Source organism: Hyaena hyaena, unplaced genomic scaffold (assembly GCF_003009895.1).
Source record: "Hyaena hyaena isolate Hyena2069 unplaced genomic scaffold, ASM300989v1 scaffold_145, whole genome shotgun sequence".
NCBI lineage: Eukaryota > Metazoa > Chordata > Mammalia > Carnivora > Hyaenidae > Hyaena > Hyaena hyaena.
The window spans coordinates 2,946,684-2,973,786 of NW_024080777.1; the positions used below are offsets into that span (position 1 = coordinate 2,946,684).

General features: G+C 35.2%; 1 protein-coding gene across 2 annotated transcripts in view; it reads left to right on the plus strand.

The window, feature by feature from the left end:
* Nucleotides 1-23,171, plus strand: part of CCDC102B (coiled-coil domain containing 102B) — a 93,292-nt gene extending 70,121 nt beyond the window's left edge. Inside the window, exons 5-6 of one of the 2 annotated variants that reach the window (XM_039238742.1) lie at nt 10,354-10,563; nt 22,876-23,171. In XM_039238742.1, coding sequence (XP_039094673.1) covers nt 10,354-10,563; nt 22,876-22,914 — 249 coding nt within the window. In that variant the 3' untranslated portion in view covers nt 22,915-23,171. Of the gene's footprint in view, nt 1-10,353; nt 10,564-13,574; nt 13,740-22,875 lie in introns of those variants that run through there. The other variant, XM_039238741.1, reaches the window with a different exon arrangement.
* The last annotated feature ends 3,932 nt before the right edge of the window (nt 23,172-27,103 follow it).

Genomic DNA, 27,103 nt, shown 5'->3' on the forward strand with positions numbered 1-27,103 from the left:
TAAAACTCTTCCTACAATAAAACTCCAGTATCACAATGCTTTATGGTTGAGTTCTACCATTCAAAGTAAGTAATTACAATTTTTAAAAAATTTTTTAAATGTTTTTATTTATTTTTGAGAGATGAGAGAGAGAGACAGAGAGACAGAGAGAGAGACTGAGTAGGGGAGGGGCAGAAAGAGAGGGAGACACAATGAGAAGCAGGCTCCAGGCTCTGAGCTGTCAGCACAGAGCCCAACATGGGGCTTGAACCCATGAACCACGAGAACATGACCTGAGCTGAAGTCAGACACTTAGAATGAGCCACCCAGGCGCCCCAATAATTCCAATTTTATAGAACATATTCCAGAGGAGAAAAAGGAAAAACTTTCCGACTTTTTCTACTGTGTTAGTTTCATCCTAATATTCCCTCTAGACAAGGGTAATATAGGAAAGGAAAAGTACAGTCATTCTGAGACGTAAATATGGAAGCAAAAATATTAACCAAGTAGAAGTAATCTTAATCTCATAGTAAATAAAAATAATTGATTTCTCACAGAAATGGAATGTTAAGTCATCTGTCATGTAAATCACCACATTAAACAGAGTAAAAGAAAAAATTAATTATGTGGTTATCTCAAAGGTTACATAAAAACAAAAAAACAGTTGGTACCACATATTTCATGATTATAAGGAAAAACATTTTAGCACACTAGGAATCAAGTGGGCTTTTAAAACTTGATAGAGTAGCAAATATTTTATTTAATGATGGAGTATCTGAAGCATGATATCACGTTCTTAATTTAAGATTCCACTTCAGGTGCCAGAGAGTTCAACAAAAAAAGAAAAATAAATAAAATGACACAAATTGGCAAAATACAAAATTGTAATTATCCCAGATGATAGAATTATCTATTTAGAAAAGAGAAAGTCTACAAAATGTAATTCACAAGAGTTCATAGATACTGCTGGATATGAGATCAATTAAATATGCATATATCAGCAAAATTTATATTTATATATGTAATATGTATGTATAATACATGTAACAAATAGAGTAGTATTTGTACAATGATTGGTAGACCAAAGAAATAGAATAAGAGACCAGAATCAGAGCCACACACATATATGGACAGTTGATCTGTCAACAGAATTGTCATTGCAAACCAGTAGTGAACAGAAGAGCCAATAAAATGTGCCAACTTTAGACTAAAGTTAAGTGGAAGGAATTAACTTGCCTCATTGTAATATTAATCTTTTGAATAAATGATCTAAATTTAATGTAAAAAAATAAAGATTGTGTAATTCTAGCTTAATCAATTAGACAAACTATTTTTTATTCATTATGTATTTTTTAAGAATTCATCAATCTATATCTTTTGTCAAATTTCCCCCCCAAATCAGATATTAAAAAGCAGCATATTTAAAACATAAACATGATCTAGTAAGTCATTCTTGATGTAAAGTGGTGACTTAGGGGAAGCTTACAAGTACTTGCCACTATTTCATTTTTAATTCATTGTACTTTTCTACTATTTTCTCCTGTAAATTTATATACATGTTTTTCTCCTTTACAGCTCAGTGTTCACAATTAATGTTGTCTTTCTATTTTATCTGAACCATCAGTGTACGTGTAATTAGTCAATATACCTTCTAGGTCAAATGAAACTGAGAGCTATCAAATCTTCAAGAAAACCTGTTTGTCAACTCTGGGGCCAAGAGAGTTTGTCTCCTTGTAAATTTACTTTAGGAGAGAGTTTGGAAATAAGGAAGGTTAACCTTTCATAGCTTGCTTAAATTTCATTTTTCTCATAATGTATTTATTTTCCAGCTGCGGATCTTGCTAAGGACTGTGTGTTCACATAGCTTTTCCTAGCACTCAGTACCATGTGAGGATGGAGTTAACCCACAGCAAAATTAAGTTCCATTAGACATACCTTACATAAACCTCTGGTTCGTTCTCATTGGAGCAAAATCCATATCCTTAAATAAAGCTCTATTGTGTTTCACTTCTCAAGCTCTGGAAACACTGCTTCTGTGAAGTTCATGCCTGATCACGTTTATGAGAAATGCACTGCAGCGTATCTGAGCTTGGCAGGAGCCGTGCAGAAAACCATCTCTTCACTGTTTTGTTTTTAGGCTATAGCTTTTCTCTGATTGTTGTCGGATGTGCTCATAAAACAGTTTTCTCTGTTTGACATAATAACAGGATATTTATTCACACTTTAAAATCTTAACAGTTAGTAGGATATGAATAGGTGATTTTTACATCACCTACATCATTTTTCAATGTTTCTGCATCGAAATGGAGAAAATATTTGTGTATGAAATTTGGAACACCAATAAGAATTTTTTAGACTGCCCTGGAAAACCAGGGGTCCAAAATACCCATAGAGTTTTTCCCTGTGAAATCTATAAGGTTTCTCTGCTAGGGTATAAGCAAGATCATTATAAATGTATTTCTCTTGTCATTCTGATATATATTGACTTATTTATACAAAAAGACACTGTTCTTTTGTAATTTTCTTCCATTGCTTGTGATTCATGTTCAATCAGAAGTATGTATTTTGACCTCCACTTTTATTGAAATATGATTAACATATATTGTTTTATTAGTATCAGGTATACCATATGGTTTGACAATTCTATGAACTAGTCACTGCTCATCCTGATAAGTGTACTCTTATACCCTTAATCTGTTCACCCTTCTCCCCACCTACCTCCCCTCTGGCAACCACCAATTTGTCCTCTATATTTAAGAATCTGTATTTTTTTATCTGTCTCTTTTTTTCTTTGTTATTTCATTTGTTTTGTTTCTTAAATTCCACATATGAGTGAAATCATATGATATTCATCTTTCTTTGGCTGACTTATTTCACTTAGCATAATACCCTCTAGATCCATCCATGTTGTTGCAAATGTCAACATCTCATTCATCTTTTATGGCTGAGTAATATTCCATTGTATGTATATGTGTGTGTGTGTGTATACACACACACATATATATACCACATCTTCTTTATCATCAGTTGGTGGACAGTTGGGCTCCCTTTATGTCTTGGCTATTGTAAATGATGCCCCAATAAACATAGAGATGCATATATATTTTCAAGTTAGTATTTTTATTTCCTCTGGGTAAATACCCAGTAGTGGAGTTACTGGATCATATGGTAATCCTATTTTTAATTTTAAATTTTTGAGGAGTCTCCGTACTGTTTCCCACAGCGTCTGCGCCAGTTTGCATTCCCACCAATCGTGCATGAGGGCTCTCTTTTCTCTGGCTTTCCTCTTTTTTTTTTGGAAAAAAAATGTTCATTTGTACTTCATTGAATTTTATAACTTTTACTATGAAAGACACTATTAAGATAATTAAAACACAAGCCAAGATTAGTAAGAAATATTTGCAAAACATATATCTGATAAAGGGTAAATATCCAAAATATGAAAATATCTCTTTTAAAAAAAGATTTTTATTAAGCTTGATTTTGTAAAGACATTTTAGATTCACCACAAAATTGAGGGGAGAGGGCAAAGTGTAGAGATTTGTACCCCCCACCTGCGTGTGCATAGCCTCCGGCACTGTCAGATCCCTCACAGAGTGGCACATTGTAACAGTTGAGGAACCTACATTGATACATCATAGGTTACATTAAGGTGCAGTATTGGTGTTGGACATTCCATAGATTCAGATTCGGACAAATATGTAACGTAGCCATCATTATGGTATCATGCGCAGTACTTTCACTACCCTAAAATTCCTCTGCCTCACCTACTTTTTCTCCCCTATCTTCAGCCTTTCCTTTTATCCTCTGACACTTCTGAAAAACGCTACTATTTTTCAGTATCTCTAAAATGTTGCCTTTTCCAGAATCCCATATAGTTGGAATCATCATACAGTATGAAATCTTTTCAGACTGGCTTTGTAGTAACATGCGTGTGAGATTCCTGCATGTCTTTTTATGGTTTGATTAGCTCACTTCTTTTTGGGGCTTCATAATATTCCATTGTCTGGACGTACCTCAATGTATCCACTTATGCCTACTGAAGGGCTTCTTGGTTGCTTCAAGTTTTGGCAGTTATGAGTAGAGCTGGTATAAACATCCTTGTGTCGGTTTTTTGGTTTTGTTTGTTTGTGGGGGTGTGTGTAGGGGGGGTGTAGATTTTTGGTGGACATAAGTTTTCAGCTCCTTTGGGTAAATACCAGGGAACATTTTCACCAGATAATATGATAAGAATGTTTAGTTTTGTAAGAAACCTCCAAACTCTCCTTCCAAATGGCCGTATTCTTTTGCATTTCCACCAGCAATGCCTGAACATTTCCTGTGGTTCCACGTTCCTGCCAGCATTTAGTGTTAGTGCCCTGGAGTTTCATCACTCTAATAGTTGTGTAGTGGAATCCCATTGTTCTAATTCACATTTTCCTGATGATGTACAATGTGGAGCAGCTTTTCAAATGTTTATTTGACGTCTGTATATCTTCGTGGTAAGATGTCTATTACTTATACACCCTCGGCCTATTTTCAGTTGGGTTGTTTGTTTCCTACTGCTGAATTTAAATAACTCTTTGCGTATTTTGGATGACAGTCCTTTATCAGAAATGCCTTTTGCAAATATTTTCTTACAGCCTATGGCTTGTCTTCTCATTCTCTTGACATTGTTTTTCACAGAGCAGAAGTTTTTCATTTTAATGATCTAGTTTATCGAATTACTTCTTTCATGGATCATACCTATGGCTATGTATCTAAAAAGCCATCACCAAATCCGTAGTCATCTAAAATTTCTCCTGTGCTACATATCTTCTATGAGTTTTTACAGTTTTTGTTTTACATTGTGGTTTGTGATACATTTTGAGTTAATTTTGGGTAAGGGTATAGTGTCTGTATCTAGATTAATTCTTTTGCATGTGGATCCCTCCTCTATTTAACTTTGGCACACATTTTATTTCAAATTAGTTTTGGAGCTCATTACTTTTAGAAATTCTCCAAAGATTTAAGATGAAATTAAAGTGATATATACTTGACATTACCCATTACTAAAATCATTTATTATTTTCTTGACTTTTGGTAGAAGAGGGTGTGAGCTATCACTGAGCTGTACTTAACTGTGGACAGGTGGGAAGTAGATTTTTATTTAGGGGAGAGTTTATCCAATTCTTATTTGTGAGTCTAAACACTTGGTTAGAGAAAGAATGTTAAGAGACTCTGGGTGGGATAACATCAGTAATACGCACAGTGCATTAGCTTTGAGTTTGCCAAGTCTTTTTAATGTGAGTCTACAGAATTGCTTTTCCTCTGAATTAATTTGCTGGTAGAGAAAGATGAAACAAGGATCAAAACCCCAAAATATATCAAGAGAAAACATATTTTTGATGTAATGTAGTACAATGGATTGAAAATGTGGTGGTTGCTACTGCAGCAGACATATGTACATTAGCTATTAGCTTGGTATGGGTAGGATGAGCTCAGGATTGGAATCAGAGAGGAACTTTAAGTGAACCATAGACTAGACTCTTTGCCTACCTTGAGAATTACTTCTGCTCTTAAAGACCCCAGTTTCCTCATGATAGCAAGTACAAACTTACAGGATTATTATAAGGATATGAACCTATGTAGTTCTTTACCAGGAATGTATATTACCCTTAGTAAAACAGTAATCATCTTACTGCTAGGAAATAGCAAGCTACCTGCTTTTTTCCTTTCACTCCCAAAATCATAGTTTCTAATGAGATTTTATGGCTGGCTTGTCCGAAATGAAAATCCTGAATATCTGCAAATATATTATTGGAATATTCACATTGGTTTTAGGTGACTCCTCACTAGCCTGCAGAATGCCACACAGTGCATTCTGTTGGGGCTTTTCACAGTTGACAAGGTCCATTTACAAAATGATCATCATCTTGATAAAATAGGAAAAATAAATATACTATTTTCATCTGTCCTTATTTCATTTGGCCATTATTCTTTAGAAAACAAATTTATCACTTGAAATATTTGAGTTTGGAATAAATATTTCCCCCAAATAATAGAATTTCTGCCTGATAAGACGAGGCTCTAGGAAATATTTTCTACATTTTATAAATGAAAAATGGAGGCTTTCGAGATTAAGAGAATTGGGACTCAACTCTAGGTCATTTTCCCAGAAGGCTTCTCTTTACGTCACTACATTCACCTGTCACAAAATGCAGTGGAACTATGCTAACAGCAATGGCTTAGGAGTAAATCTGGGAAACCCTACTGGTATTACATACAGTAGGCTAAATGACTGGCTCTTCTAGGATGCCTTCTTAGTTTTGTTTTGTGTCTAATTGTTGTAATTGAAATACAGGAAGGCTATTCCCTAGAGACTTACCATTGTGTTCTTTCTCCTCGCAGATCACTCACATAGCATGTGTCAGGTCCCAAGCTCGCCAACAAAATGGCAGAGCTCTAGTTTCATAAACCTACATTCTAGTTATTGCACTGATTGGGATCTTTGATGTCTTTTCAAAAGTAGTAAGGAATAATAATTGGTGAATATTGAGTGAGTAAATAAAAATGTTTATAACTGACCCCATATTCTATCGTTAGAGATAATCACAGTATGACATTTTCCATGAGCAACTCAAATGACTGTTGTGTTCACACTTAACTTTCCAGAGCCACTACCTGCGTGTCCAGATTCCTTTTATATCATATTCTATCCACACCTAATATTTCATGATTGAACTCTTGCCTCTTATAATGTGCAAACCTATTTCCTGATTCCTTTATTGGAGCACCCTTCCCTTGATTCTGATTCTTTGCTTTCTTAAACTTCAGATTTCAGCTTATATACTATTCATTCAAATAACCTCTGTTTGCCTAATTTATTGCAGGCCCTTCTCATAGCACTCAGCAGGTGTCCTCCTTCATGAGTCTCTGCCCAATTTATACCTGTGTATTTGTTGGTATTTTAAATTCATTCAGTTGAATGGCTTTTAATGTGGTCGATTTTCATATGATTCTTGGAAAAGAATAATATGATAAGAAAACATTTTGTGAAATGAAAACAGAAATAAGACTGCTTATAATATCGGGGCGCCTGAGTGGCTGAGTCAGTTAAGCATTCCACGTGGACTCAGTTCATGATCTTGCAGCCCATGAGTTTAAGCCCCACATAGGGCTTTGTGCTGACAGCTCAGAGCCTGAAGCCTGCTTCAGCTTCTGTGTCTCCCACTCGGACTCTCTCTCAAAAATAAATAAATGTTTAAAGAATTTTTTAAAAACTGCTTATAATATTTATGATGTTCCCATTTCTACATAACCTTTTCACTTTTGCTATGCATTGCATACATAAATTTATCAGATAATTACTGTGTCAATAAGCAGCTAATAGCGAATAATCAGACATGATTATTTAAGATTTCTTGTTATAACTGATAAAATCATTCCTTTCTATATTTTTTTAAAGATTTAGAGCTTATTCAATCAAACAGTCTATTACTTTTTTAAAACCTTAGTTCTACCTGTTACCTGTTATTAGGATTAAAATGGACTCCAGCAATACCTTTTAAATGCCTACAGTTTCATAAACCTTGACATACCATCATATTTCCCCTTGGCCAAAATATACATACTTTCCTAAAATTAATTTTTCTTTTTAATTTTCTTAAAAGCTTATTTATCTATTTTGAGAGAGAGAGAAAGCATGTGTCAGGGAGGGGCAAAGAGAGAGAGACAATCTCAAGCAGGAATCCCAAGTTGTGCCTGTCAGTGTGGAGGCTTGAACCCACAAACCGTGAGACCATGACCTGAGCCGAAGATGAATGCTTACCCAACTGAGCCATCCAGGCACCCCTAAAATTAATTTTTCATCTGTAAGTTAATGATTTTTTGTTTCAGCTTTATTGTTTTCATTCTCATAAGTGATATGATGGTCAAAAAGTTTAAGCATTAACCTTAATAATTAAAGAAATCTCATGTTGGTAATTGTATTTTGAAATACTGTTTTCACCTTAAATCCCCAAATAGATACTCCACATGTTAAACCACATCATCTAAAATTTGATCCCTTAGTTTATTATATTTAGTTGATACACAAGGTCTAGTCTCAAGAATGTAGTTTTTGTTTCCTGTTTTTTAGAAGCCAGAGCCACTCTTTGATTTGGGAACAGAGTATTTTCTATAATAATGATACAATTATATATATGTGAATAAGCGTATTTTTAAAATGTTTAATGAAAATTCATTTTCAAAGATATTTTTGAAGTCTAACATTTTTAAGTTGATCTCTCTTTTAGAATTTAAAATGTGAAAAATACTTTATAATACTAATCAGTACTTTGCAATCAAGCCATTTAAAACTATGTAGAAATGAATAATTTCCAATTTTTATCCTTAACAGTTTAAAAATGTCTCATATTTTAATCATGGTACATAGTTTATAAGACATTTCAAATACTGATTTCATTCAGCCCTTATAATTCCACAGATTTGGTGGGTCTGGTGTTCTTATCTGAATTTTGTTTTTAAAAAAAGAACAAAAAGAGAAAATGTTTTATTCAGAATCAGCCAAAAAATGAGTAAGTGACAGAATCAGGACTAGGTTCTACTTGTTTTTCTAATGTGAAGAGGGCCTTCACCATACAGGTTTATACCATAAAATTGCTTTGACATTTGGATATACATATGCCCAAATATATCAGAGACATAAGTACATAATTATTTCCCCCAAATTATATGACCACAGTGTTTCTTCTCTACGTAGAATATTGCTATGCAAAGTGTTTTCCTGTCAATTTAATTAATTTTACTTCTCACAGACCCTGTGGTATTAGTCAATAAGTTATCCACATAGGGGAGATTAAGTTGCCTGACTGAACTCACCCACATAATAAATGGTGAAGTCAAGATTAGAATTCAGAGCTCGTGATTAGAATTGAGAGCTAAAAAAGTTACTAATCATTTCCACGTACAACATCCAGAACAACAACAACAACAACAACAAACCCTTAACAGACAATTATGATTTAATGTCATTGTAATAATGAGCACACATTTAAACATAATGAAACTGAATAAAATAAATACATTTTTATTGCCTCTTTAAAATCTAAATAGAAAAAGGTTAAAACAACAAAAACTGGCCAAGGGAAAGAGACATTAAAATTACCCTAAATCCATTAAATCAAAACTTCTAGAGGGGTTTCTGAGTCACCAGCAATTATCAGCATCTCCCTAAGACAGTCTCACGTACAGCCTTGGTTGAGTATCATAGGATGAAAGTGGTAGTGAGCAAACTTTGTTGGTAAGGGCCAAATAGTAGATAATCTAGGCTCCGCTGTTCGTACAGACTCTGTCTCAACAGTTCGACTTTGCTGTTGTTAGTGTGACAATAAGCATAAGCAATGTGTCCACCAATGAGCATGGCTGCCTTCCAGGACAACTTTATTTTTGACACTGAAATCTGAATTTTGTATAATGTCAATATGTCTGAAATAGTATTCTTTTTAAATTGTTTTTAACTATAAAAATAATGAAAAACCATTATTATGGAGTATACTAAAGAGATGGGTCAGATTCGCCCCCCACCCCCAGCCATGGTTGCCCACCCCTAATTCCCTGGAAATCCAACTAGCCACTCACTCCTGTGTGATTGACTGTATTTTATAGTACTTTAATTATGGAATTTATAATATTTTGTTTCACTCCCTTGTCTTTCTCAGTGACTAGTATATGTGGAACTTGAAAGATATAGTAAACAAACAAACAAATAAGTAAAGGTAGTGTAAATAAATAATGAGTGAATGAATACGTGAACTATATCCATCCAACCAAAATTGCCCAAGAAGTGGGGCGCCTGGGTGTCTCAGTTGGTTGAGCGTCGGACTTCGGCTCAGGTCATGATCTCACCTCTAGTGGGTGGAGTCCTGCATCCGGCTCTGTGCTGACAGCTCAGAGCCTGGAGCCTGCTTCAGTTTCTGTGTCTCCCTCTGTCTCTGACCCTCCCATGCTCCTTCTCTGTCTCTCTCTGTTTCTCAATAATAAATAAACATCAAAAGAAAAATGGCCAAGAAATTATTTTGTGCCTTCCCAATGGATAATGTTCATCATTTAAGTGGAGATTATTGCTAGAATATTACCGTTTTTCACTTGACATATTTATTTGACAAATATGGGCTGTATGATTATAGAATAGTCTCATGAACCAAGAGGAAAACTACATTTATCTAGGGTACGGCCTGCTCTTAGGATCTTCGTGTAGTTCACAACTTTTCAGGCAAATATAGTGTTCCTTTTAAAAATTATATAAACCTATGTGTCTGTGAACCTTTCTTAGCGGGCGCTTGTTTGCTGGGTGCCTTGCCTTTAAGTAATTACAAATGCTCCCTGTTGCTTCTTTGTGTTCTCTATATTCAGCTAGAGAGATTGCAAGCTGAAAATATCTTGGAGCAGGACAAGAGGGAAATACTTGAAACCGAAAAACAAGGACTGGAAAGAGAAAATAGAAGGCTAAAGGCCCAGGTGAAAGGAATGGAAGAGCTTCTGGAGAGGAAACATGTATTAAGTGTAAACTCTCCGGGTCCTGACTTCAAGACATCACAAACTGAACTGCAAGAAAAAATCAAGGTATCGGGTGCCTTGGAAGCAAATCTTCTCAGTCACTGTACATTGCCTCCCTGATGCTGCCTTAACTTATACCCACCTCCAAGTCTGAATATTTCTTTTTGTGCTATTTAACACCTAATGCTTACGCTTTTTCTCATTGTAATGTTGTTCATGCATATGGAAACAGGGTAACAGATTTTGTATGAAAATGTTAGAGTATGACAAATCTGACAGTTCAAGCTTTTCCAAAAGGAAGAAAAAAACGAAGGGATGGACCTCTGTGTTTTACATTTCCTTTTATAGTTTTGCCCCAGCGTTTTTCAAACAATTGATCTTATTCTTAAATAAGTATATTTCTCCATTAGTTTGAACAACTGTGTGGGGTGCCTGGGTGGCTCAGTCAGTTAAGCGTCGGACTTCGGCTCAGGTCAGGATCTCACGGTTCGTGGGTTCGAGCCCCACATCGGGCTCTGTGCTGACAGCTCAGAGCCTGGAGCCTGTTTCAGATTCTGTGTCTCCCTCTCTCTCTGCCCCTCCGCCACACGTGTTCTGTCTCTCTCTGTCTCAAAAATAAATAAATAAAAAACAAACAAGAATCTTAAAAAAATAAACTTGAACAACTGTGTAATAGGCATTTGTCAGTACCTATAGTAAGGATCTGCATAAGAATTTCAATTTAGTTTCAATTCTGTTTACTCTTCTCTGGTTCATTTTTTGTCTCAGAAAAATTATTTTTGAGTCAATTCAATGCATCATGTTGCAAATAGCTTTTGTAGGGTTTAACATAAATGTTAAAACTGCAATTAAATTCAAAATCTGACTTTGAGAAATTTAGGTTGTTTTGGAATTATTTTATCCCAAAGCCATTAGACAAAATTACTCCTATAGGTAGAATTTTTTTTAATAAATCATTTTTAGATTTTAAAAATAATCTCTTAATGGCAGTTGCAGTTTGTGTGTTTTAGTGTCAACGTGCTGCAAAACATTTACATCATGTTTCTATTTCTTCCTTTAAAGTAGGTATAGTATCTGAATGCAGTTCTTTTTTCATTTCTTTTCTTTACCAGTGAGTTAAAAGTGAGTTTGATAAGCTCATATCTTTTAATTATATAAGTAGTTATACTCATATAAACTCTAAAAGCTAAATGGCCAGAAAAATTGAATTCCATATCAATTTTGTGATTCTAGAGATTAACTGCAAAAACAAGATTAAATTGCATTCGTGTTTTGTGACTTGGCAGTGCAAATACCCATTCTGTTAGAGCAAAATGTTACATGAAACCAGCCCTAATAGTGGTTCTGACACACATAACATCTGTTGAGACATGTTTATGTTTTTCTACTTGCAGAAACAGAAATATTTCAATTATGAAACAAGTTTGATCATCAAAATACCTGTGTGTGTTTGACTCACCTGAATTAATAAGCCTTTATGTTATACTCACTGCTGTAGAAGCTGGGTGATGTGAAGTTCAATGAGTCATTACCCTTGCCCAGAATGGGCTTAAAGTCTATAGAGGGAGATAAATATATAAATTATTATCCATAGTACGTCATGATGATTGCTAAGAATAAAGTAGAATGGGAATACAGATGAAGTAATTCATCCTATTTCATTTTGATTCCTATCTAGTTACATCAAAACGTTATAACATAATCAAGTACGTCAGTTAGGAAATAGGAGGGTTGATTGGGGGCTGTTTGGAACTGGCATAGGTGCCAACTGACGTGTCCTGTCAACAGGACACAGAGTCCATACCTGGGGTCTTGGAAAAAGTGTAGTTCTTCAGCTTAGAACTGAACAGAACTTGGAAACTGAGAAGATTCTGGAAGCCCTAACCAAACCAGTGGGTGTATTCATCCATCAGAAAACTATTCCTTCAGTATATATTATCTTGATGACCAGGAAGAAGTGCTGGTGATTCTCACTCTTCATTAAGAATTCAGACTCACTACATGAACTAAAATAATTACTTACCATAGAGCAGCTTCAGGTTAGAGTTCCTGGTGCCACAGAGATCCCCACTGGGATCACGATTCTGCCCCCAAGTGCCAAACGAATCAGAGCTGCACATACAACATGCCTGAGTCCAGGGAATAGTGTAAATTTTATTATAACGTGAAGCTAAATTGTAATTTTGACATTCTTTTAATAAAACCTAATTTATATGTATGTAAGTTCCATAAAGGAATATCATGTGTATATAGGTATATAATTATCATATAGAAGTACCATGTATCTATGTGAATATAAGTAATATATATGAGAGAGATAGTGGAAATAAGTGTTGGCATGTAAATGATAAAATAATAACCATTCAATTGTCAGTCTGTAAAAGAGCTATCAGGTCTCTTACTACATCATATTTTTATCTATCACATTTAACAAATGTCTATGACAGACACAAAATTACCTGGTATTCATAGAAATCTCCATATCAGTAAATTGTGTTAATTTTTTAAACTTTAACATTCTCGTTATTTGATGATTATTTTCTATAAGTCCTTATTATACAAGATGGGAGGAATTTCACATGTATATTTGAAATACATAGTGCTATATTTTGCAAAGATTTTTGCATATGTTTTGGCTTTAGTATTATAGGGAATAGATTCTTAAAGAAAATATCTTTTAATTTTAAATTGCACTGTTAAAGACAAAGATTCTCCTTAACATAAATGATCTCATCATCATATGAATGTCCATCTTGTGGTTGTTTTTATGTCCTATGTTAAGGCTATGTGTGCATCAGAGTTTTTTACAATTAAAAAAAAAACAGCAGTACATCTGAACTTTAAATGAACAGATTGGAAAATTACTAATCAGTATGATATATGAGGGATGGGACCACGCCTATGAGAGACACAGAGAAGTAAGCTTCAAGACACCCCATAAATCCTGAGGTTAAGAAAAGAACATCTTCACCAGGGCTTGGTGAAAAGAAAAAGAAAAAAGTTTAAGGACTTCACCAATTCTGATCTCTTTTTGAGCTTTTATTTCCACCTCCCTTCCTCCCTTTGTTCACTTCCAGGAACTTTTAAGAGGACAGAGAGAAGAGGAGAGAGCAAGAGAGGGTGAGAGAAGACAAATGAGGGAAAAAGAAGGGAAAAGTGTAATTAGTACCCACTATAAAGTGAGAGGACATAACAAAATAATCAAAATATGTCCTGATTTTGCTGTCATAAATAAAAAGTAGAATTGTAACTCCCAACTATTTTTCTGAAAATAATGTCTATAAATGCTGATTTGCTTTACTCACTTTATTCAGTGACATGAAGTTTTGTACATTCTGTTGATATACAGTCTCCGTATTCTCCATTCCAAATAATACTTTTTGAAGTGAAATGCTATTGGAAAAAGTGGTCAATATTCTACTGGGGAAAGCCCCATGAACTAGTCATCATGCCTCTCATGGAGCCTTTTGGAGGCTTGTTTTCTTAAAACGTTCTGGCGACTAAGTATCTTCCTTCAGGTCACATAATGGGTCATTTTCAGAAAGCTCATGTGACAGAGTGGTAATTGATGTGTCTCAGGAAAATGATGAATTAATCTAAGAGTAGAAAGGCCATCAAAGTCAATTCCTAATGAATTTACATTACTGACAGTGTCCATTTCTTGAATAGGAATGACATTATATTTATTTCACTTAGTAACTTTATCCTCAGAAATGTTTTATTTTCATTCAGAGGCTTAGCAGGCACACCTATGGATTTGTTAACTTCCTCATTCATCACTTTTCTTTCAAAACCTTCAATGCTCCTAAAATTATTGAATAATTTAAGAATAAATATAATTATATCTATTCTTATACTGTAGTAAATAATAATTTTAAATATAAAATAACATAATTTGATGTTATCAGACAGGGTCATTTCATATTTTTCTTTAACCATTCTTACATAGCTTTGCCTTCTGAGGTACACTAGAAATTTTCATTTTTAACATAGTGATTAGTAAAAATTTATATTACTGTAGAGACTTTTATAGAAATGGAAAATTTTAACCCTTTTGTATGTGAAATATATTTTGGTGTATAAAAATGAAAATCATTTTGAAGAATGTCTTAGTTGTAGCAAAACACTAATCTACACATGAGTGTCTTTCATGAATTGATAATTCAGTTATTTCATAAAACTTAGAAACACATCCATGAGTTTGTATACATTTTAGCAAAAGTGAATTTGATTGTGTGGGTAGAACAGAGCAATGTTCTTTCCTCCAAGAATTTCTGAAGTTGGCAGAGATAGACTCTTAAATACCACTTGTTAATATCATAAAGAGGTATCTACTGAAAGTTCACACTGAATTAAAATAAACCAACATACTACAAAATAGGGTGGCATTTTCTCTCACATAATGACTGCCCTCACTCACCCTTAAATACACACATGCATTCATGCAGCCAAACACACATGTAAACACAGACAATGGATTGATTTTTATAAACTCAAAAGTAAAAGTTTTGTTTTTCTTTCTGCTTTGTGATTCTCCACTGGAGAAAAGAGACAAATAAGATTCTGTACCTATGAAGCATTATTTCTACAAATATATTATCACTGGGTGGAGTTTCACTGTTTCTTATAAAAAACAATGGTATCATAGCTTGTTAAAATAAGATTATGAATAGTAAATCTCAGCCCTTTCTTCAGTGTTTGGCACACCTGCATAAATGTGTGTCAAGTGAATAAATAAATAAATGTATGTTCTATTTTCATTAAATTCTATTGTATATTTTGATTTAGCTTTAATTCTTATACTCTCTTTTTTATTCTATGTTAGAGGGCAATGAGATCGATAATTTTGTTGGAGGCTTATAATATCCTTTAAAATTTCCTTCATGTATACCAGATCAATGATATTTTACCCCACAGCCAATTAAAACCAAGATGCAAATTTTGACACTATAGGTCACTTATATTTTATAGATTTAGAACTTCATGTAATTTTATAATATAAATTGTGACATACAGATATGAAATTATATCATTTTCTGTTTGATATGCCTAACATACTCTAATAATCCACTATATTATTGCAGAATGATTGGCATTTCACATAGCTGTTATCAGTTGATTTATATTAGCTTGATTTAAAACAGTGATAGAAAATAATATTTAGCATCTTATTTAAAATGACAAAAAAACTATGGTTATAATATTTCTTTAAAACTAAAGCTAAAATTCAAATTAAACATAAAACTGTAAGACGAAGGGGAAACCCATAGGTCTGAGACACTCACTATTTTGTTCTTCTTTTTCTTAAACTGAAGTTATATTACATAAAATTCACCTTTTTTTTTTTTAACTCATGACCCTGAGATCAAGACCAGAGCTGGATCAAGGGTCCGATACTTAACCAACTGAGCCATCCAGGCACTCCCATAAAATTAACCATTTTGAAGTGAATAACTTAGTGGTATTTAATACATTCACAATGTTTGCAACTACCACCTGTAACTGATTCCAAAACATTTTCATCATCCCCAGGTGGCACAGACAATGGGTGTTGAGTTCTTTCTCCTCCAGCAAGAAAGCAAGACCCAGGATTAAAATGCGAGAGACAGCTAATATCCAGGAAAAGACAAGAGCCCGATTAAGGGTCTTTGCTCCATTTTTATTAGGATCAAAGGGCTTAAAAAATGGTGATGGACGTGCACAAAGAGACAATGAACATTAACTCACGAATGTGAGGGAAAGGGGATCTTGAAGCTATGCGGGGTTAGGGGTTTGGGTTAATACAAAACAAGATCCAACCGGGTGGAAGGTGGTGGTTGTTGTTTTTTGAGAAAAAAATATTTTATTTTATCCATTAAAAATAATAAGCCCAGTATATAATAACATAAATGAGCTTTCTTTTTTTTTTTTTACAAATGAAGTTATCGTTTTATTTTTTTAATAGTAGATAAGAAGTCAGTGACTTTTTTGTTTTGTTTTGTTTTGTTTTTTTCTTAGTTTATTGTCAAGTTGGTTTACAGAAGATATGAGGCACCACCTCTGTTTACCTAAACTGGTCAAGGGAACAAGACAGCGCAAGTACCCTCAGGGTCAACAAGGCACCTTTCTTTTGTTAATTATATCCTCTCTGGGCAACTAAGCCCTGCAGAGTCTACAGCCCTATTTACCTGTTTACCTAATTTGGTCTTTCCTTCCTGTGAAAGCAGCTTTCTGCTCCTGTACTAAGTTGGGGAGCACCTTCGCCCTGAATACCTACCTAATCTTGTTTATTTTATATACCTTTGTTCTGTACTGGGGCCTTTGCCACACCCTCTCTATACTTGGTGTCTCTGCCCTGCCTTCTCTATACTTATTTACCTAATCTTGTTTACCCAAACTTGGGTGTGAGCAACCCATGGCTTTCTAATTCTTTATGCCTTGTTAACCCATCAGTGCAGGCTCAGGGAATCCCTAAACTTATTCCCCACATGCAGGGGAAACCCAGTAAGCATTTTATAGTAACTCCTATTCCTTGCTCCCCAAATCTTCTAGCAATAGTAAGTCTGCTTGCTGTGTCTATGGATTTGCCCACCTAGATATTTGAATGGGATTGGGGAGCCTGGGTGGCTTAGTTGGTTAAGCGTCCGACTTTCGCTTAGGTCATGATCTCGCGGTTCGTGGGTTCGAGCCCCGCATCGGGCTCTGTGCTGACTGCCAGCTCAGAGCCTGGAGCCTGTTTCAGAGTTCTGTGACTCCCTCTCTCTCTGACCCTCCCCTGCTCACGCTGTCTCTCTCTCTCTCTCTCCTAGAAATAAATAAAACATTTAAAAAAAAAAAGAATTCAAATGAATGGGATCATACAGCTTGTAACCTTTTGTGTCTGGCTTCTTTAACGTACATAAGGTTTTCAAGGTTCATGTGTACATCAGTACTTCAATCTCCTTTTTGGTTGCACAGTATTTGATTCTATGGAAATACAACGATTTGTTCATCCATTTATGTGCTGATGGGTTGTTTTCATCGTTTAGCTCTTTTGAGCAGTGTTATTATAAACACGCATGTACATCCATTTGTTTGAGTATCTATTTTCAATTATTTTAGGGATATACCTAAATATATATTAGAGTTAGAGTTTCAGGGTCATATGCTAGTTCCATATTGAATGCTTGGAGGAACTGCTCCCCACAGTGGCTTAGCCATCACATTCCTATCACAGTGTATGAGAGTTCCCAGATCTCTGTAGCCTCAGAGCTCTTAGTATCTTATAGTGGTTTTGATTTCCATCTTCTTCATGACTAATGATGTTATAAATCCTTCTGTGTGCTTAGATATCCTTTTTGGAGAAACGTCTGTTCAAATTCTTTACCTCCCTCCCTTTTTTTAAACATAAGGTTGTTTCCCTTTCTGTGGCTGAACTGTAAGAGGCCTCTATGTATTCTGGATATTAAACTCTTATGAGGTATCTGATTTCCCCACATTTTGTACCATTCTTTAGGTTGTCTTTTCATTTTCTTGGGAATGTTTTCTGATGTATGAAGTTTTTAATTTTGATAAAATCCAATGCGTCCATTTCTCTTCTGTTGTTTGTGATTTTAAATTTCATTTCTAAGAATCCATGGCTAAATCCAAGGCATGAAGATTTAGCCCCTACATTTTCTTCTAAGACTTTTATTTTTGTGTATGGTGTAAGAAAGTGACAATAAATTATATTTAATTTTTTTTAAAAAGACAGTTAAAAGTAAAAAGAATAGATTAAACTTTGAAGAATATGGACTTTTATAGTTTTGCCTATTTTCAGTTAATTTATATTATAGTATAAGATAGGAATCCAACTTCATAATTTGATATACGAATATCCAGTTGTTCCCACACTATTTGTTGAAGAGACTGTTTTTCTCCTATTGAATGGTCATGGCACCTTTGTTGCAAATCAGTAGTTTGTAGAGGCTTATTTCTGCAGGTTCGATTTCATTCCATTAGTCTACGTGGTTACCATATGCCAGGGCCACATTCTTCTGATAACAGTATCTCTGCAGTGAATTTTGAAATCAAGACATAAGCCTCCCCCAACTTTGTTCTTCTTTTTCAATATCATTTTGGATATTTCAAGGCAATTGAAATTCCATATGAATTTGAAGATCAGCTTTTCCATTTCTGCCAAAAAATGCAACAGGGTGTTTTTGGTAGGGGCTCCACTGAATCTGTAGCTGACTTTTGGCAATACTGAGATCTACTAAATGTTTGTGTCTCTCCAAAAGTCATATGTTGATGAGGCGCCTGGGTGGCTAAGTTGGTTGAACATCCAGCTTCGGCTCAGGTCATGATCTCACGGTTCGTGGGTTGGAGCCCCGTGACAGGCTCTGTGCTGACAGCTAGCTCACAGCTTGGAGCCTGTTTCAGATTCTGTGTCTCGCTCTCTCTGACCCTCCTATGCTCATGCTGTCTCTCTCTCAGAAATAAAACATTTAAAAAAATAAAAATAAAAAACAAAGTTCATATGTTGAAACTTTATTGCAAATGTGATGGTATTTGGGGGTTTCGCTTTGGGAAGGTGATTAGGTCTGACAGCAGAGTCCTTATGAATGGAATTTAGTACCTTTATAACAAAGACTCCAAATATTATCCACATCATTATTCAATAAAAGTGGTTACTGCTACATATGTGATTCAGTACATCCATAATGGAAAATAGGACCAGAGTTTAGAGAATGAAAGAATAAAATTCTTATCCTAGTTCATACTCAATATTTTGACCAGGTAATACTCCTTGTGCTTTAGTTTCCTCATTTTTAAGAAAAGAGTCTAGAGATTCACGCTGAAATTCTTCCAGCACCAAAATTCCATTATCTTATTATGTTTTCCAAAATTTAGCTACTAGGCTTAAATAAAAGCACTAATTTGGGTTCATGAGGACAATGTAATATTTCTCTAGAATTTCAGGTTATTTTCACTAAAATAGTTGTTGGCTCCTGATCCAGCTTAGTGTACTCTTTCCACTTGCTGGATTTATTTCTTCTTAATTCACACAGTTAAACTTAATATGGTTGTTGACATAATTGAGAGAATTTTCATTCTTATTTCTCTTCCACTGCCCATCTCTTTGTGTGTCCCTATCATTTTATTGTGCTTAATTTAATGGTATTTAAACCCCCACAGCATTTGGCAGCTTTTCTAATTCTCTGTAAATTCTAGGAAAACAGAAAACAGGAAGCATCAATATATTAGTAACTAACAAAAATAACCTCTTTGCTTTTTAACCAACTTGAATCCTCCATTACATACTTCCTTTTGTGTGTATGTGTGTGTGTGTGTGTGTGTGTAAAGGTGGTTCTATTTTAGTGTGAAATGAATAGAAAGTCAATCAAAAACAAATAATTACAAATCACATTCATATTTCACATTCAGCTCCTTTTCTAGTGTTCTGAAATCATGTTATTCCATGTATGTTCAGTTAAATTCACATGGTGGAGAGAAGAGATTTAAAGGTAAATTAGATGTTCTTGTCTCCTAGAGCAATGTTTCTTGAAGTTGGATCATGGTCCAACTATACTAGATAGGGTGATTTCCTAAAATAAAAATTCTAAATTAATAGGCATGTAACTTGAGAAGTAGGAATGAATATATTTTTTAAAACGTAGTTAGGCATCCACTGATGAATGGATAAGGAAGATATGTATATATGTATATACACATGTACACACACACATATATACACATATATGTATATATATACACATGTACACACACATATATACACATATGTATATATACATATCAGCTAAGATCATGATCTCATGGTTTGTGGAATCAAGTCCCACATCAGGCTCTGCGGTGACAGTGTGGAACTTGCTAGGGATTCTCTCTACCCCTCTCTCTCTGCCCCTTCCTTGCTCTCATGCATGTGCTTATCTCTCTCTCAAAATAAATAAATAAACATTAAAAAAAAAGAATGAAATCTTGCCATTTGCAATGACATGTATGGAGGTAGAGAGGATTATCTTAAGTGAAATAAATCAGTCAGAGAAGGAAAACATATGATTTCACTCATATGTGGAATTTAAGAAACAAAACAAATGAGCAAATGGGAAAAAAAGAGAGAGAGTCAAACCAAGAAACAGACTGTTAACTATAGAGAACAAACCGTTGGTTACCAGAAGGGAGGTGGGTGGGAGTTAAGTTGATGATGGGGATTAAGGAGTACAATTGTGATGAACACCAGGTGTTGGACGGAAATGTTGAGTCACTATATTTTACACTGAAACTAATTACATTGTAGGTTAACTATCCGGGATTTGAATAAAAACTTTAAAAAATTATTTTAACAATAAATAATAATAAATAATAATGCCTTTTGTGATAACTATAAATGACCTTTGGTTATTTCTGATTTGGCATTATTGAAGTGTATGTGCATGTGTGTGTGCGTGTGTGTGTGTAACTTTAGTGATTAAGGTAAATATCTTTTGTTAATGGTAATTTCAAGTTACTTTTGAGGATGTTTTATATACTTCATAGTTAATTTGAATAAATATCACAAATGAAATTTATCTTTCTAATCTACTGCATTAATGCTTGAAAATGTGGTTCTCTGCCCTGGAGGCAAGTTGGTGGCTGTTTTGGTGGCATGTCCTTGACAACCCAGAGAAACCTCAGGGAAATGTGAGAGGTCTGTGCTGCCAAGGTGAGGCAGGTGTGGGGGACAGTAACATATGGAGAAATAATTAGCCGGCTGAGTCTGTATTACAAGAATAATTTTACCTTAAGCCAGTTAGAATTAATTATCCTACCTTAAGCCAGATAGAATTAATTCAATTTCTCCCAAAGAAACTGTTTATTTGGCACAATTGGGGCAGACGTAGCTGGAATGTTTTTTACCCATATTAATGAGCATTTCATAATTAGAACTATGTCCTTTGGCTCAGTATACAAATAGGAAAAAAAGAAAGAAGGAAAAGTTGGATTTACAAAATTTTAAAACCCAAATGTGTCCTTTTCTCCAGATAATTATCTGAGTTTTAATGTTTTCTAGTCTTTATATTTGAATGAGTCACTGCTTATTAGCTTAGCTTGTACCATATGAGGAATGCCTTTTCCATTCTTTTTATTAGATTTATCTTATCCGCATTTTCCTTATTAGTATGTAATCCACTGGAAGAAAAAAATCCCTTTTAGTTTTTATTTTTAATGGCTGTAGAAGAAGTATCAGTGTATGTTTCTCAGAACTAGATTAAAAAGTATTCAGTTTTTTCTGTGATTGGGCAATATGAATTTTCAGATAGAGCAATCCATCCCAATACTTATTTCACATGTGTTCATAACATATCTTTTACTAAGAACAGAGGAATATTAAGACATAATTTTATAAAGGGTGAAAGGTAATCTCGTCTATTATAGATTAAAAAATCATTTAAATTCACATTATATCTACTCTTTCATTTGTTTATTGATTGATTCAACCAAAATTTGCTGAATACTTGCAGTTTGGTTGTAGGTATCAAAAAATAGATGAATTAAGAGAAAGGTAAATAATACAAGGAATCAGATGACTTGGAAGGACTTGGGGGTCAAACTCCATGTTGGATGTACAGGAATGGCCTCTGGTGGATTACAGAGCAGGCCTAACTGAGGAATGAGTTCTCCAAAGAATGTGTCAGGAAGAGACAGAGTACAGTGACATGGTTTGATCGCTGCCTGCATGATCATCCACCTTAGCTATAAGCTGGGGATAGATGTCACCTTATGACTGGGCTTGCCCGCTCTATAATTTCTTGCTGCCATTCTTCCTCAATGAAATCAGCTCCAAATTTAGGTCTTACATAAGCGCATTTATTTTCCGGCATCTAAAGATTATCTGGAGCTCTATCTATTAGAGATTCAAGAAAATGTAGATGTTTAGCAATACAAGAGGGAAAACTGGAAGCAATCAGAAATAAACATTGAGATAGCCAAACTATTTCAGACACAGCATAGACGGGGTATATAAACATGGCAAGGCACACAGCCTAACAGCTGTCCTCATGAAGCCTATGGTCAAATCAACTCGTCAACAAAGAAGTCTGTAATGGCGACTTTTAAATGCTAAAGTTAGTAGATTCATGTCATAGCTTCCTCCTGGGAAATGACGATTCAGACTGAGTGCAGAAAAAAGAAATCCTTACCTGGAGAGGAGAGGTATTCATATGGTATTCGTATAGTATTCCGTATGAAGTAAATAAGTACATGGGCGCATTTGCCTCTGGTGAAATTTGGGGGAAACAAGTGAAATCTACTTGAAATCTACTAATTCTCTGAGATCATTCTAAGTGTAGGCACTGGAAGAGAAAAGTGGCTGTTGGGGAGAGATACTGGGAAGAAAGCTGAGGTTCTGAGATTCTAAAATCTGTGTCCACCGCCTCACAGGTCCCTGGCATCAGGATGGAGCTCCAGGGCCCGTTCTGAAGATGCTGGTGGGCCTCGGGAGCAGACGTGCTCAGCAAAAGTCCGTGTGCTGTGGAAATAGTGGGAAGGCACCGAAGAAGTCATGGGATCTCCTAAATTAACTCCCCTCCAAGGATCTGGTGGTTATACTCAGTTTTTGTAGCTAAAGGAATTGTCATGTTATGACTTTTCCTACCTGCTTTATCCTTACATCCTGTTGTTCATCTCTGCCCAAATTCATTTGCACTGAAATTAAAGTACCTTTCTATGTTGTTTTAGGGATGTTATCCATCAATTCAGATTATTCTTGGAGTATGTTAGTTATATAGCTTAGTTTCTTTAATTATGGAGCCTGCTCCAAATTGTTATTTTGGAAGGTTTCTGTTAGCATCTGCAGCAAAATACTTGTTGATTGCTTCTTTACCTAAGAATGGCAACAGCTTGCTCTGTACTTTTATGTCTTTGTATTGCAGACATTGCACAGTATAATCAATGTTCCCCTCACCACTGGAATAGAATTACTTTTATTGGTATACAACCTGAAAATAAATCTCCTCTTCATGTACAAAATGGACAGAATGATTCTTAAGCAGAGGAATATGTCCCACCATTTTATTTGCCTTGGGCACACTATAGAAATGCATATCTATTCTATATATATTACATATGCCTATTTTATATATATTATATATAATGAATATATACACACATACACACAGTATATAAAACATTCCTCCACCCCCATCACACAGACATGCAAAGCTACATATACATGAGAAGAGTTTAACAATGTAGTAGGCCAATATTGACAAATCCAAGATGATAAAGACAATTAGGAAGTTCCTAAGTCATCTGAGATCAGCAGATATAAAATCTACACAAAAATCTTCATTTTGTCAAGTTGAAACATAGAATTAAATGTGTTTGGAGATTCAACATCCATTTTGTGTCATAAAGATTACCGGATGGTTGTTGTTTAGGGAGCCATAACATCTGTTCACCCGGCGTCTACTTACATGCATTGATTTTCCCCGGGGATCCGCTCCACCCTCGAATTTCAGGCCACACCCTGTGATTAAGGTTGATACCACCTCTGCCTCCAGGCTGGGCGGTGACTCGTGTGTATCTAACGGAAACATTTAAGTTTTCTGGGCACACATACTAGTACCGACAAGTAGCCGCATCAGAGACAAGGAAATGTAATGATGCTTAGACTTTTCCAAGAGACGCATTTTCTTGCTGTTAGAATTAAAGTTAAACCTGAGAAAATAGAGACTGAGAGCTCCCAAAAGTATCGTGCTTTCACTTGTTGCTGCATGAGAAACAGAGGTGAGGCATGGACAGGGGACTGACCAGGTGACATAATGAGCCTCTGGCTTAAGCAATAGCCTGGATTAAGACATCCTGGGAATTGTAAATAATGCTGCTATAAACATAGGGATGCACGTATCCCTTCAATTAGTGTTTTTGTATTATTTGGGTAAAAACCTGGTAGTGCAATTACTGTATCATAGGGTAGTTCTATTTTTAACGCTTTGAGGACGCTCCACACTGTTTTCCACGGAGGCTGCAGCAGTTTCCACTGTCTCCACCAGGGTTGATTTTTCCTCTCCAACACTTGCTTCCTGTGGATGTGACCTTAGCCATTCTGACAGGCGTGAGGTAGTTTTGATCATTTACAATAGCCAAATAATGGAAGCAGCCCGAGTGTCCATTGATTGAATATTATTCAGCCATAAAAAAGAATGTGATCTTGCCATTTTTAATGATATGGATGGAGCCATGAAGTATAATGCTAAGTGAAATAAGTCAAAGAAAGACTAATACCATGATTTCACTTATATGGGGAGTTTCAGAAATGAAACAAACAAGCAAAGGGGGGAGCGGGGAGAGACAAAGCAAGAAACAGACTTTTAACTATAGAGAACAAACTGATGGTTGGTTACCAGAGGGGAGATGGGGGGGGGAGGGTGACACAGGTGATGAGAATTAAGGGGGAGCACTTCTGATGAGCACTGGGTGATATGTGCGATTATTGAATCCCTATATTGTACACCTGAACTGACTATAATGCTGTCTGTTAACTATAATGGAATTAAAATAAATTTTTAATTTAAAAAAAATACCTGTGGGATTTTCAACTCATTTTAATGGAGTTATTCTCCATTAAAGAAAATTTGAATTGAGTTTCCAGTAAATTCCAATAAATAACAATGTGTTTCCCAATAAATCAAAACAGTTTAAATATTAATAGCAAATATATTCTTTAAAAAAGGAAACTTTAATTTTTTTTACTATTTATATTTGAGAGAGAGAAAGAGAGAGAGAGTAAGTGGGGGAGGGGCAGAGAGAGAGGGAGACAGAATCCAAAGCAGGCCCCAGGCTCTGAGCTGTCAGCACGGAGCCTGAAGAGGGACTCAAACCCACAAGCTATGAGATCGTGACCTGAGCTGACACTGGACGCTCAACCGGCTGAGCCACCCAGGTGCACCAAAAGGCAATTTTAAAAGGAAAATATAGGTGAAATAAATAAAACAATAAACTCCTTTGTTTTAAGAAAAAAAACAGGGAATCAATCTCTACATTTGTTAATCCTTATTAGGATAGACAAGTAGTATTTAGCTTTTAGCTATCAAGTATATATTAAATATAAACATAAGAGAGGAAGGGTATGGATGTATCTACATACTCAGCTCTGGTATATAACATGGAATATGGGTAGACATATTTTCTACATCCATGTTGGAGAAAACTATTCCCTAAAGTATTTTGTAGACATATCTCCTATCTATTTGAAGTGATATATTACATGATATCTGTTTTATTACTTATAAATGTCATAATATTAAATAATTTTTCCAAACTACTAGTTATGAATGCTTAATATAAAGTGCTAATGAAACTAGATTGTTCAGTATATATGTAAATATTTGGAAGGGAATCACACAAGTAGAAGATGGATCGAGAAGTTTACTGTATTAGCCACAGTCTTATTAGCAGAAATCCTGGTCTTCTGGCAATACCTAGAAGAAATAAACATAACTTTCTCATCTGTTTTTACCCATACAAAGCTGAAAAACACTGGCTTCCTCATCATCTCTACCAGGTGTGTTTCAGTAATTAATTAATAAAAATTTGGAAATTCAGAAATAGCATTTCAGGGTCTAGAAAAAGTATTCACCTTCTTAAAATAATGATTATCCTGGGATTTATGGAGACTCAACATACAGAACTGTGTCCCCTGAAAGTTCTTTTTTTCTAGAGATGCGCAGTGTGAACTTGAACTCTGCTGCAAACTTAGTGCTGGAGGAAGTCTTTTCTATTTAATCCCTAGCTCGTTATGATTCTTCTGTTATTCGTGGATGTGAGGTGAGATCATTATACAGCTGATCCAATAAAAATGCTGTTGAGGTATTCTAGTTTATTCCTATCTATGGTTCCAAGATGTGTGAGAGATTAACTTCAACGTTTGCTGCGGCGAATCTTGTGTATATTCTGGCATTCTTGTTTTATAACAGGTCTTAATTACCAAGATGCTAGGATTTCAAAATTTTAGTTGAATTTTGGCAAGGTGCTGAATGATGTTGTATCCTGAAGAACCACATTATTAAATGTTAAAAAAAAAAAAGCCACCACTTCCTCTTGTATGTACAGTGGACAGAAAAATCAAACAAATGATTGAATAAAACCTGTCCTAATGGATACTGCATTTAATGAGTAATAGCGATAACAGTATACAACATATAACTACATATTCTTTATGAGGAAGAGCCTCAACTTCGTGGAATAAGCAATAAGAAGATTCTGAAGGAGACAACTATGTTCGTTTTCTAGGGCTGTCATAACAAATCATCACAAATCTGTGATGCGACAGATTCGACAAATCTGTGATGCGACAAATCTGTCGCTTAAACCTAAGAAATGTATTCCATCGTAGTTCTGTAGGCTAGAAATCCAAAATGAAGTTACCAAAAGGGCCTCTCTCCCTCCAAAGGGCTCATAGGGAGAGAACCCTTGCCTGCTTCCTCCAGCTTCTGGTAGCTCTTGTTACCTTTGACCTGTAGTCATGTAACCCCAGTCTCTGCCTCCATTTTTCCTGGCATTCTTCCCCATGTGTCTGTTTCTCAAATATTCCCGGCTTTTTCTGTGAGGACGTCAGCCATTGCATTTAGAACACAACTTAAATCCAGGATGATCTCATCAGGGGGTC